Source organism: Toxotes jaculatrix, chromosome 18 (assembly GCF_017976425.1).
Source record: "Toxotes jaculatrix isolate fToxJac2 chromosome 18, fToxJac2.pri, whole genome shotgun sequence".
Taxonomy (NCBI): Eukaryota; Metazoa; Chordata; class Actinopteri; family Toxotidae; genus Toxotes; species Toxotes jaculatrix.
Window position 1 is genome coordinate 18,620,990 of NC_054411.1, and position 15,334 is coordinate 18,636,323.

Here is a 15,334-nt window from a genome sequence, read left to right on the forward strand (position 1 = left end):
CAACACAGTGGATGACCACAATAGAACTGAACCAGGACCACCTCTATCACATCATGTTGCTCATCACAGCCACATCACAGGACTGTAAATACAGAGCTCCAGGCTGTTGGCTTTTGACTCATTAAAAAGATGACTCACGCAGTTGTTGCTCCCAGTTACCTGGTTTCTGGACAGAGACAACAGGTGAGGACAGGTGGGAACAGACAGGCATGAGTGAGTTATCGGTAAAGAGAGTTCACCTACAACTTTTTATGGGATTGTGAGAACTAGTTTCAACGTGTCAGTTGCCTACACATCTGTGGATTAGAACTGGATTTGCTATGTGTAAAAATATTCAGAATAAGAAGAGCAATGGCGAGGGGGGGGGGGCTAGAGATGGGACCCAGCCTTAGGGAACACCACAGGTCAGAGGGGCTACTGTAGAAGGAGCATCACCCACCACTACCGAGAAAATTCTGTTGATGGTTATTTAAAAAAAAGTAAACCAGACTTCTGCAGTATCCCTGATGCAATTTTATAAGGCAATCCAACAAAAACTACATGTTCATCAGTATCAAACACTGAGCCCAGATCAAGTAAAACCGAACAATCAAGTGCTTCAAGCTGTGTTATGCTGCAAAAGCTACAGACTAAAATAAAATAAACTGAGTAGTGGAGAGGACTGGGGCTTTCTACTTGGGAAAATGTTGAAATAGAAAATTGGGAATATATTTTGTTTTACCTTTTCCTGCAGGTTGTCCGTCTCTTCTTTATGTGTTGTCTCGCTCTCTTCTTGTGCTCGACGCTGAGCTGTCTCCTTCTTAAGGTACTCGATCTCCCTGCAACGCACACACGTTCTTGTCTTATTATCTTTGTAAGGATACTTGTTGAACATAATGCATTCCTTAGCCCCTTACCTTAACCATCACAGCTGAATGCCTTACCCTAACCCTAACCCAATTCTAACCATACAACCAAATCATAGCTCTCAAAAAGCACTTTACAGTTGTATGGACCAGCTAAAATGTGCTCACAACATGAAAATGCTCTCACAATAATGGTTTCAAAACAAAATTTGTCCACATAGCCATAGAAAGACATGTACACACAGACACATCAAAGCTTTGGTACCATTTACTCCTCTGAAAGCTTGATTTTGTTTCTCATGTCTTACTTCTGCTGGTACTCTTTGATGAGTCTCTTGGCTTTGCTGTATTTCCTCTCTAGGGTTTGGTACTGAGCCTGGGTTTCCTTCAGGTGTTCATCCACTGCCTGGAAACACACACACACATACACGCACACGCACACAGTCAGTAAATGAAAATAACTAGTTTCTGAGAGATTATAAACTCAATCGTTCGGTACTGGGACTGATCTCCTGATTCAATTTTATTTTCATTCACAAAGTTCAGAATCAAATCATTTCAATGATAATTCAGTTACGTCAGATAAATAAATGCCAGTGTTGTGTAAAGCACTTCTCATTTATCCTGGGAACATACATTTCTTCTACATTCAACAAGTGAGCCACACTGTCACACATCCCAGTTATAAAATTGTGCAACAGTCTGCTCACTAATTCATCTGCACTGTGTTGACATGACATTAGCCTGGTGCCTGCAGACAGCTGGTTAGCTAGCGTTAGCTACTCCGTGCTCCAGTTTAACTGTAAGTGACTGCAGGTGATGCCTATGAGGAAATAGCTCTGAGCTGCAGCATCTGTGATACATCTGTATCTGCTATCTGCCTGTTTCATATTAAAGGCTAGAGACCACAGATTGTATCTACATACTGTATCTGTCTCATCACAACCGTATTCTGAACTACTGAGCAAACTCATTCAAATCACACATTACTGTCAAATGTCCTACAAGAGCATGGACAATAGGGACAGTAACTATGATTAGTTTGGCTGATGTAGTTGATGATGTAGTTTGTGTATAAGTTCAGTAACCATTTAAACTTAATTCATTTTGTGATTTATTTTTATTCATTTATTTTTATAGACAGTGCCAGAACATTACACTTTGGGGAGGCTAAAAGCAGCAGCAGTCAGCAGTGGTCATATATATAAGTATTCGTGGGGGGTGGGGGTTGTCTCGGGTGCAGAGACATGCAGTGTTTGAGTCATACAGCCCAGGTGCAGCACCGCAGTGAGGTAGAATATAGATTTAATGGTCTGGTTATTGATAAAAGTGTCAGCCAGTCACAGCGCTGGCCTCAAAGCTCTGAAGCAGACGAAACTATTACAGCGAAGTGTGACGGCTCGACAAACGGAGAATCAGCTTCTCCAGAAAATCAAGGATTGTTGTCTGGATGTTGCAGAGCGGCACGATGTGAGCACACAACACCACCATGTGTTGTTGTTATTTTAACAATTCATTCACGATAATATAAATAAATGATGAAAAAAATTGTTTGGTGAAGCTGTTTATATGATCCCACACCACAGCAGTGTTTGCACCGTAATACATCTCAAGAATAAAACAGGAACTCTTGAAAAATCTGCAAGTTGGAAAGAAGGGTCACGAAGTACAGGATTCACAAGCTCCAGTGATCCAGCATCTCCTTGTGTAGCATTATAATTTATTTCAGTACAGATCACAATTTGCTTTAGCTTGTCAATAAAGGTATGAGAAACCACAAGCATTGTTTCACGGAGAGGGATTTTTAGAAGCATTCAGGTTTTATTATTGCACAGTGTTTACTAATGTTTATGTCACAGCAAGATGAACGCTGGGAATGTTGGTCTGCTTGTCTCTCTCTTTTCCTCTGTACCTCTGAACATGTTTACTGAGAAAAGACATCAATTCAAAGACTGATCTGAGGATTTTAAGAATTTATATCAGAGCATTCACATAAAAATCATAATTAATCAGATTTCTTTTTTTAATCCAGCCCTACTCATTAATCAGTTGAGCATAATTCATCATCACATCATTCAAAAAAACTAAAACAAAACAAAACCAAACCTTCCATTCATGAGTTGCCTCCTTGCTTTCAGTGTTTATTCTCTAATAAATTACCTTACACAGGGACTGTGCCTCCATCCAATAGCCCTCCAGTTTCTCCATCCTCTCTTTACTGTCCCGGATGTTTTGCTCCAACTGAGCGCGCTCCATCCGCCAACGCAACTTATCCTGCTCTGCATGAGCCAGCTGGAGGTGAGGGGGTCAGTGTGGGAGGGAGGAGGTGGGATGTGGGAGGCAGAGCAAGCATTAAGTCATCGTTCAGCCAGAAAAAGAACTGATGTTATGCTCGTGTACGTTCTCCTCTGCAGTACAGCAGAACCTGGGTATTTCAGTGTATTTCATTTCTGCTTGTTCAGATGGGACTGGACATTAAGTGGTCTTACCTTTCTCTTTAGCAGCTGGATCTCCGCCTGGGTTACTGCATGTTTAATCTGGAGCTATAAACAAAGACAGATAGAGTAACAAAGATGAAATCAACCCACTACCCCCCCCAAAAACGCCTGATAAAACCGCAGATGAACTACAAGTGAGACGAATGAATAAAAGAATTACGATGAGGATCCAAATAATCAAAATCACATATACCTCCTTGAATTTGTGGGCCAGTTTCTCGGGGTCCAGTTCCACAGGAGACAACATGTCCTGGTTCTCCGCCAGGTCAAAAACCTCAATGGAGTTTGGAAACACTGGACTCATCTCCTCCTCCTCATCTGTTGCATATTCACCTGTCTGCAGGTGGAGACGAGGACGGACAAATATAAATATTTGGCCCTTTATTTGAATTATTTTTGTATTGTGTATTCGCTTTCTTGTTGAAAGGCACGTGAAGGCAAAATTGATACCACTCTCCTGTGTGTAAGGTAAATATGAAGAAACAGTCAGCAGTCAGTAAGTTGCTGAACTGGTTCTGTCTGAGGGAGGTCTCAAATAGGCCTACCAACAAGTCTAAAGCTAACTGGGGCTGGTGTTTGCTTCATATTTGCTTCATAGCCCCCCTGTAAATGTATATATTCTACATTCATGACACAATGTGAATTATTATATGGTGTGACCGACATCTGATTTATTTAATTTATTTCATAATAAGGCTGGTGGTGGAAATCCCCTTTCAGAGGAGTGATGATCTGGGCCACAGCCAGAAATACTGAGGCCACAAGTTCAAATTCATGGATCAGCTCAGCATGAAGAAATCTAACAGGGGTAGAGAATGTGATTCTGGTGTCTTCAGTGCTAACTATGGTACTGGTCATCAGTTTAACTACACTGGACTACCTTATTCAATGTCTAGTTGTTATGCTGTAATTAGAGCAAGAATTTACATTCAGTTGTTGAAAATGGAGTAAGGAATATGAATATGTAAGTACATTTTCAGTGGTTAACTGTATTTTCTTCTTCGGGTGTATTTCCTGTATTTCCTAAAACATGGGCAGTTGAAGTGTTTATTGTTGTAGGTGCTAACCGTCTGTTACCCTCTCTGACCACAAGATGGAGAAGCTGGACTGAGTTTAAAACTAGAGGCCACGTGGTGGCATACAGACGACATTTTGTCACACACACACACATAAACACACACATACACAACACAGTGTATATCTGTTTATCTTGCTATTGTCTCTTTCTATCAGTCCTTCTGATTTCCTGCTCACAAAGCTGACACAGCAACATCAGCTGAAGATGTTCTGAGTTAATTAATGTGGCTTCAGAAAACCAGCATCATAGACGCACATCGGAGCACCTGGGGATTTTTTTGTCTTGTTTTATTCACTCTTGTGCATTGTGTACACTCAGCACGTACCTCTTCATCATCGTCCATGTACTGTTTGTATCTCTGCTCCATCATCTCTCTCTGCCATCGCTCTTGTTCCAGAGTCTGCTGGATCAGCTGAGCCACTTCACTCTGCTCCCCCGGCTTCTCCCGGCCAATCACAAACCTGGAAAACGTACAACATGAATACTAATAAACCTGAAAACATTCAAAAATCAAATCAAATTTAAGAACTCAAAGCACCCAACACAAACCTGATCACAAATCAAAACCCCCCAAATAAGAAAATACACATTTTTTAAATAATTGAGGAAATCAAAAATATAATAATATAAGTGTGTGTATGAAGGATAGCGAGCGAGCGAGTGTGTGTGTGTGTGTGTGTGTGAGACAGACCTGACGGTGCCGGTGGTGTTACGCAGGACAGAGGCAGCAAAGCTCTGAGTGACCCCGACCAGGCTGGTCCCATCAACCTCCACTATCAGATCATTCACCTGGATCCTTCACACACACATACACATACACATGCACATACACGCACGCACGCACGCACGCACGCATGCACACACACACACACACACACACACAAGCAGAATTTATATGTGTAAGAAGAAATGTTTGACACTGGCGGAGGTAAAACATTAAACAAAGTTATTTTATATCATCTATACATGGGGACACATATAACTATCAGACTATACACTCCGATCATTTTAAAGGAATATTTCAACATTTTGGGAAGTCCACACATTTGCTCACTTCACTGCGCCCAAATATTGTTCACCAAGACACAGCATCAGCACTTTGGCTCCATCTAAAACTCCCTGTTGTTGTTTTGACCTTTCTGTATATGTGTACTAACAGAACAAAGGAGATACACTGTGTAAATAAGAACTTCAGAAATGTTGTTACAGCGTATTTCTGAACTTTGGACAGATCAAAGTCAGCCATTGTCAAATTAACAAGACATGTCAATATGTCAGTGTTGTTGCTGGTTCCCACTGTCTCCGAGTGGAAATGAGAAAATTCCACTGAATATTTAAACACTAAAAATGAAATATTACATGTAAAGATATCACAGCAAAGAAGACAAAACTGTACGACATTAAAAGTACTGCAAAAATGCCACCAAAAACTAGCCAACCAATGCTGTGTCACAGCCGTGTCCATCTGTCACATGACCATTGTGTTGTGGGTCATATGGATCCCTCAAGTCTCACCTCCAGTCTGTTTATGCTAAGCTTAGCTAAACACATCTCGACTTTGGTTCTGTACATAATGCACGGACGTGATATTTGATATCTGTCTTCTCATCTCATTCTTGAAAAGCCAGCAAAGAAGCATATTTCCCAAAATGTGGAACTATTTCTCAAAACTGCATTTTTTTCCCCCAGTCACATTTCTGCACGTCAGTAATAGACAAAAGAGTACCTTCATGAAACAGAGTGAAAGACACAGGAGTAGACAGGTATAAAGGACATGTACAGCAGACCGTACCTGCCGTCTCTCTGCGCAGCTCCACCATCAGTGACAGTCTTAACAAAGATCCCCAGTTTCTCCAGACCCATATCAGCTCCTGCACCCATACCTATGATGCTGATACCCAGACCATCACTGTCTGAGAGACAGACGCACAAAGACAGAGACACACACACACACACACACACACACACTCAATATAAATATTGAAAATGAAAATCTTAGAACACCTCCATTCCAGTTGTTACTGAAATTTAAAGTAAAACTTAGAAAAACAAATAAATGTAATGTAATGTAATGTGTTACTTCCATTGCAGCAGGAAAACTATAAGTTAACCAGTTTCTTCATCCCTGAAATGATTACACATGATTTTTCAGTTTTTGTTTTTTTTTCCAGCCTTGGGCAGTTTACCTCTGACCTTTGTACCATGTGAGGTTACTCACTGAACGTGAACTGTAAAACCTGGAAAAAATGGGGATGTTCTACAACATTTGACCAGCAGTGTTTATCCATATTTATTTTATGTTATTATAAGAATAATATTATGACCTGGTATTAGTAATATACATTGTATACATTTTATATTACTGGTTAGTATACTGATATGTATTCATTTTTGATTTATCCATTATGTAACCTTGCAGCAAGTGTGCTGAAACAGTCAAACCAATACATATATTTATCCATATTTAATGCTATTAAACACTAGTCAGTATTATAGTTATTATGCTGTGCTGAGAGCAGCCGTCACGGATGGTTGCTGGTTCAAATCCACAGCCTCCAGAATTACTTGCTGCTAATTAGGCTAATCCGTGCTAAATTTAATCCCATAAAGGGATAATGGAGTTGTAAGCGCACAATGAGCGTATGTCCGTTAACAGAACCCAGTCAGTCACTGTGTGCACGTGTGTGTGTGTCTGTAGTTACATAAGAGGCTTGACTAAGTGACTCTCAGTGATTGTAAAGATGTATGTGTGTGTCCACGTGCATGTGTGTGTGTGTACCTTTCTCCAGCTCAACAGGAAATAGATCCAGCTTCTCCACTCTCTTCTCCAGCTCGTACTCGGCTGAGGCTGCCATGGGGTCGACATCTTCGTTGCGTCGATCATAGTCTTCGTTAGAGTATGTGGTGAAGACCTACACACAGGGTAAAGGTCAAAGGTCAGACAGCCTCTATTTCTGCCTTGCTGTATTTGGCAAAGCTCTTAATGACCTGTTATACAAAACAGAGCTTTTCGGTGGATATGTAACTGTCAAAAATCTCTAACTTTAAACTTCAAAGTGATGGCAAACATTTGCCTATTAACACGTCCAGCAGCTGTGGAGGGACATCAGCTTTTATTTATAGTCATTCTATAGTTTATTAATAATCATTCTATTTATAGTCTTTCAAATGGTGTACGTGGACACTGACATTTGATAATGAGCATGTGAGTACTTGATTACACAATGTGCATTCTGTGCATGTATATTTTCAAATCTCAGTGGTTTGATCTCGTGAAGTTCCAGCCGATAATGACAGTTACACACGCTTCCCATGGATGTACAGCAGTTCTTCACAGTATATTATTAGCATATATGTCCTCGTCAGCGATGAAGTGATCTGTAATTAAGCAGCTCTGTAAGAGTTCAAATACCAGCACTGTCAGTTTGGCAACACATCTGGATTTGATCGCAGGAATGTTTAGAGGCTAAACGGGGCTCAGTCCCACTCAAGTGCACTTTGAAAAGACTGGACCATAAAATTCTCCAGAAGCCGGTCTGCACCAGTGCTGAGATTCATTTACAACCATAAAGACGAGAACATGGGAGAACTGATATCGTTTGACAGGACATGATCACTACAAACACTTTTTCCCTCTTCCCATCCTTTCTCCCGCTTTCTATCTCACCCCCCAACCCCCACCCCCCTCTAAAAGGTCAGCAGCATCTGTCTCCCTGCTGACCATCTCTGTGATCACGTGGCTTGGTTTCCAAGGCAACCACAGGCTTGCCCAGCGTGAGTTTGGCACTGGTACCGATTTGCTCTCTCTCTCTCTCTCTGTCCCTGTCTGGCAGATATGATAATGTGTGTGTGTGTGTGTGTGTGTGTGAGACAGACAGACATCCAGAGGGAGACAGTGCCAAAGGCCTTTATGTGTAGGAGGTGCTTATTACAGTATTATTTACATTCCCCTTCATGTAGACGTGTGTATATGTGTAGACACATATACACACATACAGACGCACACACACACAATATTCTGACACAAACAGGGTCAGAGGGCGTGATTGTTAAACTCTTTCCTGTTGTCATGTTTCCTTCCTGTTGAGTAACTTTAAAGCCGAGCGTGTGTGTGTGTGTGTGTGTGTGTGTGTGTGTGTGTGTGTGTGTGTGTGTGTGTGTGTGTGTGAAGCTTCAGAGCATTCCCTCCAGGTGTCATGAAAACACAATCTCTCAGCCTCGTTTATTTAGCCAGTATTTGTTTACATTTTGGCCAACTGTCACTGCTAAAAATGCACTGAATTAGTTAGCAGTTCCTTTAACTTTGATCCTGAAGATACTTTAGATCACGATGATTCTCAGGTGAGCTCTGGAGTCATAAGGAACATTTTTTTCTATGCTTTCTAAGCTGCACGGTCACGCCTGATTGCAGTGGACGTCAGAAATAATGTAATCCGTGGAAACTGCAAGTCACATTGGGTCTAAAAATATGTTTAACACGGCTATGTGTTCAGATTTGACTGATTTATGATTCAGATGATTAAAGGTCATGTGTTCACGCAAATCGTGTCAATCAGGTTATAGTACCTTAATTGCTGCTGCTGTAACTGTTGACCATGTTGATCAATGGGCCAAACTACAATAACTAAACTAACCTCCCATTGTGTTTAGAACACCAGTCCCTTAGAGGGTGGGTTAAAAATACTTCACCAGTATCGAACTGTAAAGTTAACAATGAAGTCCAAAAATATCTGCACACGAGTGGCCAAACGCACAAAATATTCATCGCTCATCAATGAAACAGCTGAACACATTAGTAAAGAAACAAGATTTGGACACTATAAAAGAGGTCAAATGTCAAAATCATTTAAGTTTTGGGAAGCATCACCTCAGTGTATGGGTGCGTCTTTCTTGTTATAAGTTACCAAAAACAGGCATTTAGTTTCATTAGAAACACTGCTATCAACACTGGCTAGGTAATGGATGAGTACAACTAATGAAAGCCAGGGCCTAGGATAACACCTTTAAGTTATTCAGTGTACAATGAAGTAGCAGAGAAAAGCAACAGATCATCACTTTAGTCACAAGGTTAACATTAAGGTTTTACGCTTTGATTGCAACAATAATACGCATTTTACTTAGAGCCGTGCAGCTCTGCTCATGTGATACTTTGGAGCAAATCAGAGAAGGTCTGATTTGCTCTCCACACACAGCCTCATGAACATGAACTAAATGTCTTGAAAAAAAGCTGAATCAGCAAACAATTTACATTTCTTTGCTTGAGAAATGACTTAAATGATGAATAGGTTATACTGTAATTCTGCACTTCACAGTGAGGTCATTGTTCAGACTGAACTTCACTTGTCTACAAAGGCCGTTCACAGCATAAACAGCAGGCTATTTACTGATTCGAATGTGAAAGGGACATTAACGACAAGTCACGAACAGTACTCTATCAACATAAGATGGCTCAGCCTCAGCCCTCTGTTTCTGGCCTTTACTCAGACGCCTTGGTGGACTGGCTCCAAATACAAGGCAGAACAAGCTCTTTGCTTTTGTCTTGTAATGCTGCCTATTGAATGGCAGCCTCTGTATAATCTGGCCAATCATAAACCAACTACTACTACACTGGGCCAAAGCCAAGCCACAGAGAATTCCCACAGGAGGCAGGATGAGCCTTCAGCACAGGGCTGCGCTGCCTCTCTGCTCTTGTGGATCTTTTGTTTGTTGCTGCAGGTAACATCTTGAATCGAGGCCACACTAAATTACATCCAATCAAACATGCTAAACAAAATTCAGGTCATCTCATCAACGGCTAGAATGTGGGGTTAAGAGTCAATATGTTGTCCTGTCCTGATCAAATAGTAATCAGGACATGTGGACAGTGGACACACAGGCTCTCAGTGTGGCCTGCAACTGCTGTAATGACTGAACAGATTTCAGCATCACTCTGTGTGATCCTATCGTTTAAATCTAAACTGACAGATTAACCCACACAGCATGGACATGAACAATAACAAACAACAAGAGCTACCACATAACACTTGCTCAACAATTACTAAAGAACAAAAAACGGAAGCAGGCTAACACACTGTTAAGGTGAAATGCATAATGGGAAACCTTTGACCTTGAGTGTCAAAAAAGGCGCCTGTTTTCAATCTGCAGTCAGTACATTGGAATTAAAACCACTGTTGCATATGGGGATAGATGTGTCTCGGTAAATATATATGAAAAATGCTTCTCATCGTACAGATGTGCGTGTCACAAAGCTAGAACACAAACTTGAATGAAGCAGACATTAGCTCAGGTTAAAATTAACATCCGACAGATGGATGACTAGAAAATTCAGAGTCATATATGAGTCATATATGGTGGAGACAAGTTTTCGGGCGTTGGCAGTCTTCTGGGTTATAATTTGGCTGGGCCGAGGGAGCAGCTGGCAGAGGGAACCTTCTCACTACTCATATTTAGGCACTAGGATTGTAGCAGGAGTCCAGATATCAGGTTTTCAGATGAAGATAGAATGTGATGGTTAATTTGAACTAGTTAAAAAACTGAGCTGCATTCGCCGCATTACTGTTAAGTATCCGGTTTGAATGTGGCTGTGGGCCTTTGATCGGATGGATTTCATCCCTGTTCGCCTTGAATGTTTTCTTTGATCATTTTAGTGACATTTTGAAGGTGAACCACATTTTTACAAGTGTGCTTTTGGTTTAAAATTGCATCTGTGATTTCATCCATGCTGGTGTTAAAAGTTCCAAACCAATATGTACCAGTTTACGCACTGCATTCACACGTCAGAGTCATAAACTGACTGCTTTAAACAGAAGCATAAAAATCAATCAGCGGAATCAGAGACGTCTTTCTTATTCCACACATTTTTCTTCTAGATGTCAAACCCTGCTGCCTACGTTACCCATAATGCAACTAACCTCTTGACAACTCAGTTGAGGATTTGGATCCTCGTGCTGCCAGTCTTAAGCGGAGATGGGGAGTTTGTTAAACTTAGCTTAGCAACTTCAGGCCTAGCTCATGCTGACTCAAGTAACATCACCTGAGGCAGTTTATCAGAGGAGTTCACCTGCAGTGATTTCAGTCGGGATCAGGTGCGTCCCTAAACTCTGTCAGGAGGAGGAGTTTTGACTGAGCTCTTCAGCTCACACACACACACAAGGTGGTTTTTCATCCAAACAAAGGTCCGCTCTGTGATTCTTATCAATCGGCTTCCCCTGCTTGTGCGTGTGTGTGTGTGTGTGTGTGTGTGTGTGTGTGTGTGTGTGTTTGTGTGTGTGTGTGCTTTTTTCAAGGAAAACAAACACACCCTGCCACATTCCAGCTGCTTTTTTACAGACACACAGAGGTAGCCTTGTATACAGCTCAGCACAGACAAATGAGAGTGTGTGTGTGTGTGAGTTAAAGAAAGATGCAGGACAACCGAGCTACTTTCAAATAAGCTTCATGACATTCCTGTTAGAGGATCCAACGTGGAGGAAATTTTTATAAAACCACGAGCTGCTGAGGCAGCCGGCTGGAGACCTGCTAAGTACTGGAGGAGGTTTGAGCTCTCCTGGCTGACTTTAACTTGATAAAGTGACTCACGAACAACATGCCCGGACAGCGAGTCTCTTGACTGTCCTTTTGTTCGCTGCAGCAGAGCACCTCTCTGAACAAGCAAAACAAGCTACTGGTCCAAAACCAAAAAGGAAGGACAGTCATCATCTGTCAAAGGCAATCATTCACTCTGCACACCTGAACACTGACTATGGTCAGTCCAGACGTCCTGTGTATAGTTTCTGCAGAGGTTCAAGCTGCTGCCTCTGTGCCTGTTTGGCATAAGTGCCACTCCAGACTGAATAAATGAATAACGTGCACTGTATTATGACAATCATTTGCATTCGTATTGCTGCTGCTGATGCTGTTATTATTAAAAATAGAAGTGAGAGAATATTTTCCCAGGTATCAATCAAACGCCTGTGATGTACAGTCACTTCTTTTCTTTCTGTGACTTTGCACTAAACTGTTTACTGTTATAGAAGTAATTTACTTATTAAACAGTATGTGGCTATTTGCATGTTTGCCTAATACATTTGTTTTTCATTAGTAAGTTAGTGGGCCTCACAGCAAGAGGGCTCCAGGTTCGAACCCCGGTCTGGGCTCTTCTGTGCTGAGTTTGCATGTTCTCCCTGTGCCTGCGTGGATTTTCTTGCTTAAACTCTGAGAGCTGTTTATTACTGATTTCGTGGGTCTCACTGCAGGCGTACTGACTGACTGTGGAGGGTTTATGGTTAATGTTGCTTTAAAATGACTCTCATTGGCTGTTGCTCACTGCTCACAGTGAGAATAACATCTGAAGAGATCAGACCGAGATAGAGAAAAAGCTGAGGGAGGCAGCTACAGGAAGTGTGCCTTTGCACTGCTAGATTTCAAAGCAGCAGCCTGCAAACAGCTGAATCATTCTGACTAAAGTGTCCAGAAACCAATTCATTTGAATTTTTATACATTTATCTTCTCTGTATTTTTTGTTAATGCTGAAATTAAAGGCATTTTAAGTGCAACAATAAAGTGGGTTTTCACCTGGTGTGGGACACACTGATTAGAAAACATCACATTTAAACACCATGATATTAAACAAGAAGGTTTTTCTGACTCTAGCAACAGCTGGTTGCACATCTGCAACACATGCTGGTTTGATATGATTGGCCAGGCAGCTAACTGTAGCAGTTACCTTAGTGGTAAACAACGCTGCCTCAGGCCACAACTCCACTTTTAGCTGCGCTGTGGCTAAAAAAGGTCAGTGGTTAAATGTTTCACGGTCCAAGAAAATGAAAAGAATTCCTTTTTGACCCAACGCCTGGGCTGGAATAAAACACATTCCTCCTCCTACCACCTGCATAAGCGGACATGACGGAGCAGTGTGATCCCCACCGTGTCCACTGCACAGTCTTTGTTCTGCCTAACAACGTTAAATCTCGCTATTTCCTGTTCTTAACCCGACTGTTACATGGTATGTTATCGTGTTATGCTCTTCTACGTTCTTTCTCAGGAAGCGCGTAGTTAAAGTGACAGATCTATCATTGCACGTTGAGACATGTTGCACAATCCACTGGGCTCCACCAGCTGGCTGCTGCAGTGACGGGGGTGGGGGCCGGTGCAGGAGAAACCAAAGCCATCAAGGGCAGAAAAGAGCTTCTGTGAAATCAAGATCTATGTTCGATCACACGCACACAGTTTGAGTTAGAGTCAGCAGGATATGTGGCGAAATCAAAGAGCCAAAATCCCCCAAATACCCGTGTGTGTGTGTGATGTTAGAGAAGGAGGAAGTGAGTGAGTCTTTTCAATCATTTCCTTACTCTCTTCGTTTTTTTTCTCCCGTAGTTACTACGGTCTAGTAGAACAGCAGAACACATGCATATATTCACTGAAAAGCTAAAGAACAGAACTTCATAGTCTGGCATCATTAAAGCTGCATTCATTGATTTGACTTGGCAGCAGTAAAAAGAGCTGTAAACACTACATACTTTCACCTGACAAAGCAAACAGTTGTCTATTTACACATCCAGCAGACAGAGAGACAACCTTAGCACTGCTTGGCTACTTGATGAATGTGTAAATCTACTATTCCTTTATCTATGTTTTGGTTTGCTATGGGCTGATGAGAGCAAAACCTAACCCAAAAAGTGGAGTTGCCGGACAGGAAACCACAATGACGAAGACAGATAGATACAGTGAGTGAATTGTACAGGACGTTACAGCATCACAACAAAGCTAAATCCAGCAAGAGAAACCAGAAACCTTATCCTTGCTTTCAGCCCCACTAGCAGACTGACTACATGTGACCAAGCCATCTGCTGCAATTATTCATGGTCAACAGAAGATCAATCCTCATGTTTGGTGACTATCATATAAAAGTCTCCCCATTCCCCCCCCCCCCCCGTGGGCTTTAGATAGTCACTGTCCCCATCAGTGTAAAACTTCCACATGTACAGAGAAAATATAAAAATCTAATCAGACAGACATTACATTTTACTGACATCAACTGGGAACCATCAAAGCTACAAATCCAATCATGTGTTTCCACAACAGGTCGGGGCCACAATCACTTTTTCTGATGTGTGCAGTGGTGTACGATCCAACAAAAACTCACTCACCTTGATTGGCTCAGTGCTAAATCGAATCTTCCTATTGGATGGTGCGGGTTCCTCTTCTTCAGGCAGGCCTGCAATCTCAGAGCAACTGGTCTCCGGCTGATACGCCTCCTCATCTTCTTCATCCTCCTCATCGTCCAGTTGGCTACCCCCTGAGTCCTCCTCCCCAAGCCCGCTGTACGCACTAATATCCACCAGATCTCCCTCCGAATAATCCTCCTTCCTCGAGCCATCCTCGTCATTCTCCTCTTCTTCACCCCTCCTTTCAAAATCCACTCCTTTCTCCTCAGAGGAGGGAGAAGAACCTGGAGGCTCTTCTTCTCCATTTTCCAACGAGGCATGAACCTCCGCCTGCACCAGCCTGGCTCCGGCCTCAGAATCTCCGGTGGAGCCGCCCTGCTCATCAGGTTGCAGCTCCCGCTCTGGAGCAGCCGCCGTACTCGACCCCTTGGCTTCAGTCGCTGTTGACTGGGTCTCAGACTCCGGTTTGGCCTCTGAAGAGGAAGAGGAGGAAGTGACGGCCACTGAGGACGACGAGGAGTAGGAGGAGCTGGAAAGCTGGTCTCCTGACTGTCCGAACCCCTCCTTCTCCTCGCTGGCCACCACTCCTTCCACGCTCCTCTGTAGAGAACCTGTCACTTGTGGTAGCTCTCCTGCTTGAGTGATCACAACTCCTGCTGTCTCCGCCTCAGGGTCCTCGTTACCTGGAGGGAGCGCCTTCGCATGAAAGACAGAGACGGGACAAGGTTAGACCATCTATCAATTCATAGCTTTTGGTTTATGCATTTT

At 42.4% G+C, this 15,334-nt stretch overlaps 1 protein-coding gene across 3 annotated transcripts in view; it reads right to left on the bottom strand.

Annotated features, from left to right (window-relative positions):
* Window positions 1-15,334, bottom strand: part of LOC121198064 (neurabin-2-like) — a 29,881-nt gene that overhangs the window by 4,837 nt on the left and 9,710 nt on the right. For 2 of the 3 annotated variants that reach the window (XM_041061900.1, XM_041061899.1), the window contains exons 5-14: window positions 14,549-15,262; window positions 7,201-7,333; window positions 6,214-6,334; window positions 5,113-5,217; window positions 4,747-4,882; window positions 3,537-3,680; window positions 3,335-3,388; window positions 3,006-3,137; window positions 1,154-1,251; window positions 722-818 (exon numbers count right to left, since the gene is read on the bottom strand). In XM_041061900.1, coding sequence (XP_040917834.1) covers window positions 722-818; window positions 1,154-1,251; window positions 3,006-3,137; window positions 3,335-3,388; window positions 3,537-3,680; window positions 4,747-4,882; window positions 5,113-5,217; window positions 6,214-6,334; window positions 7,201-7,333; window positions 14,549-15,262 — 1,734 coding nt within the window. Of the gene's footprint in view, window positions 1-721; window positions 819-1,153; window positions 1,252-2,029; window positions 2,773-3,005; window positions 3,138-3,334; window positions 3,389-3,536; window positions 3,681-4,746; window positions 4,883-5,112; window positions 5,218-6,213; window positions 6,335-7,200; window positions 7,334-14,548; window positions 15,263-15,334 lie in introns of those variants that run through there. The other variant, XM_041061901.1, reaches the window with a different exon arrangement.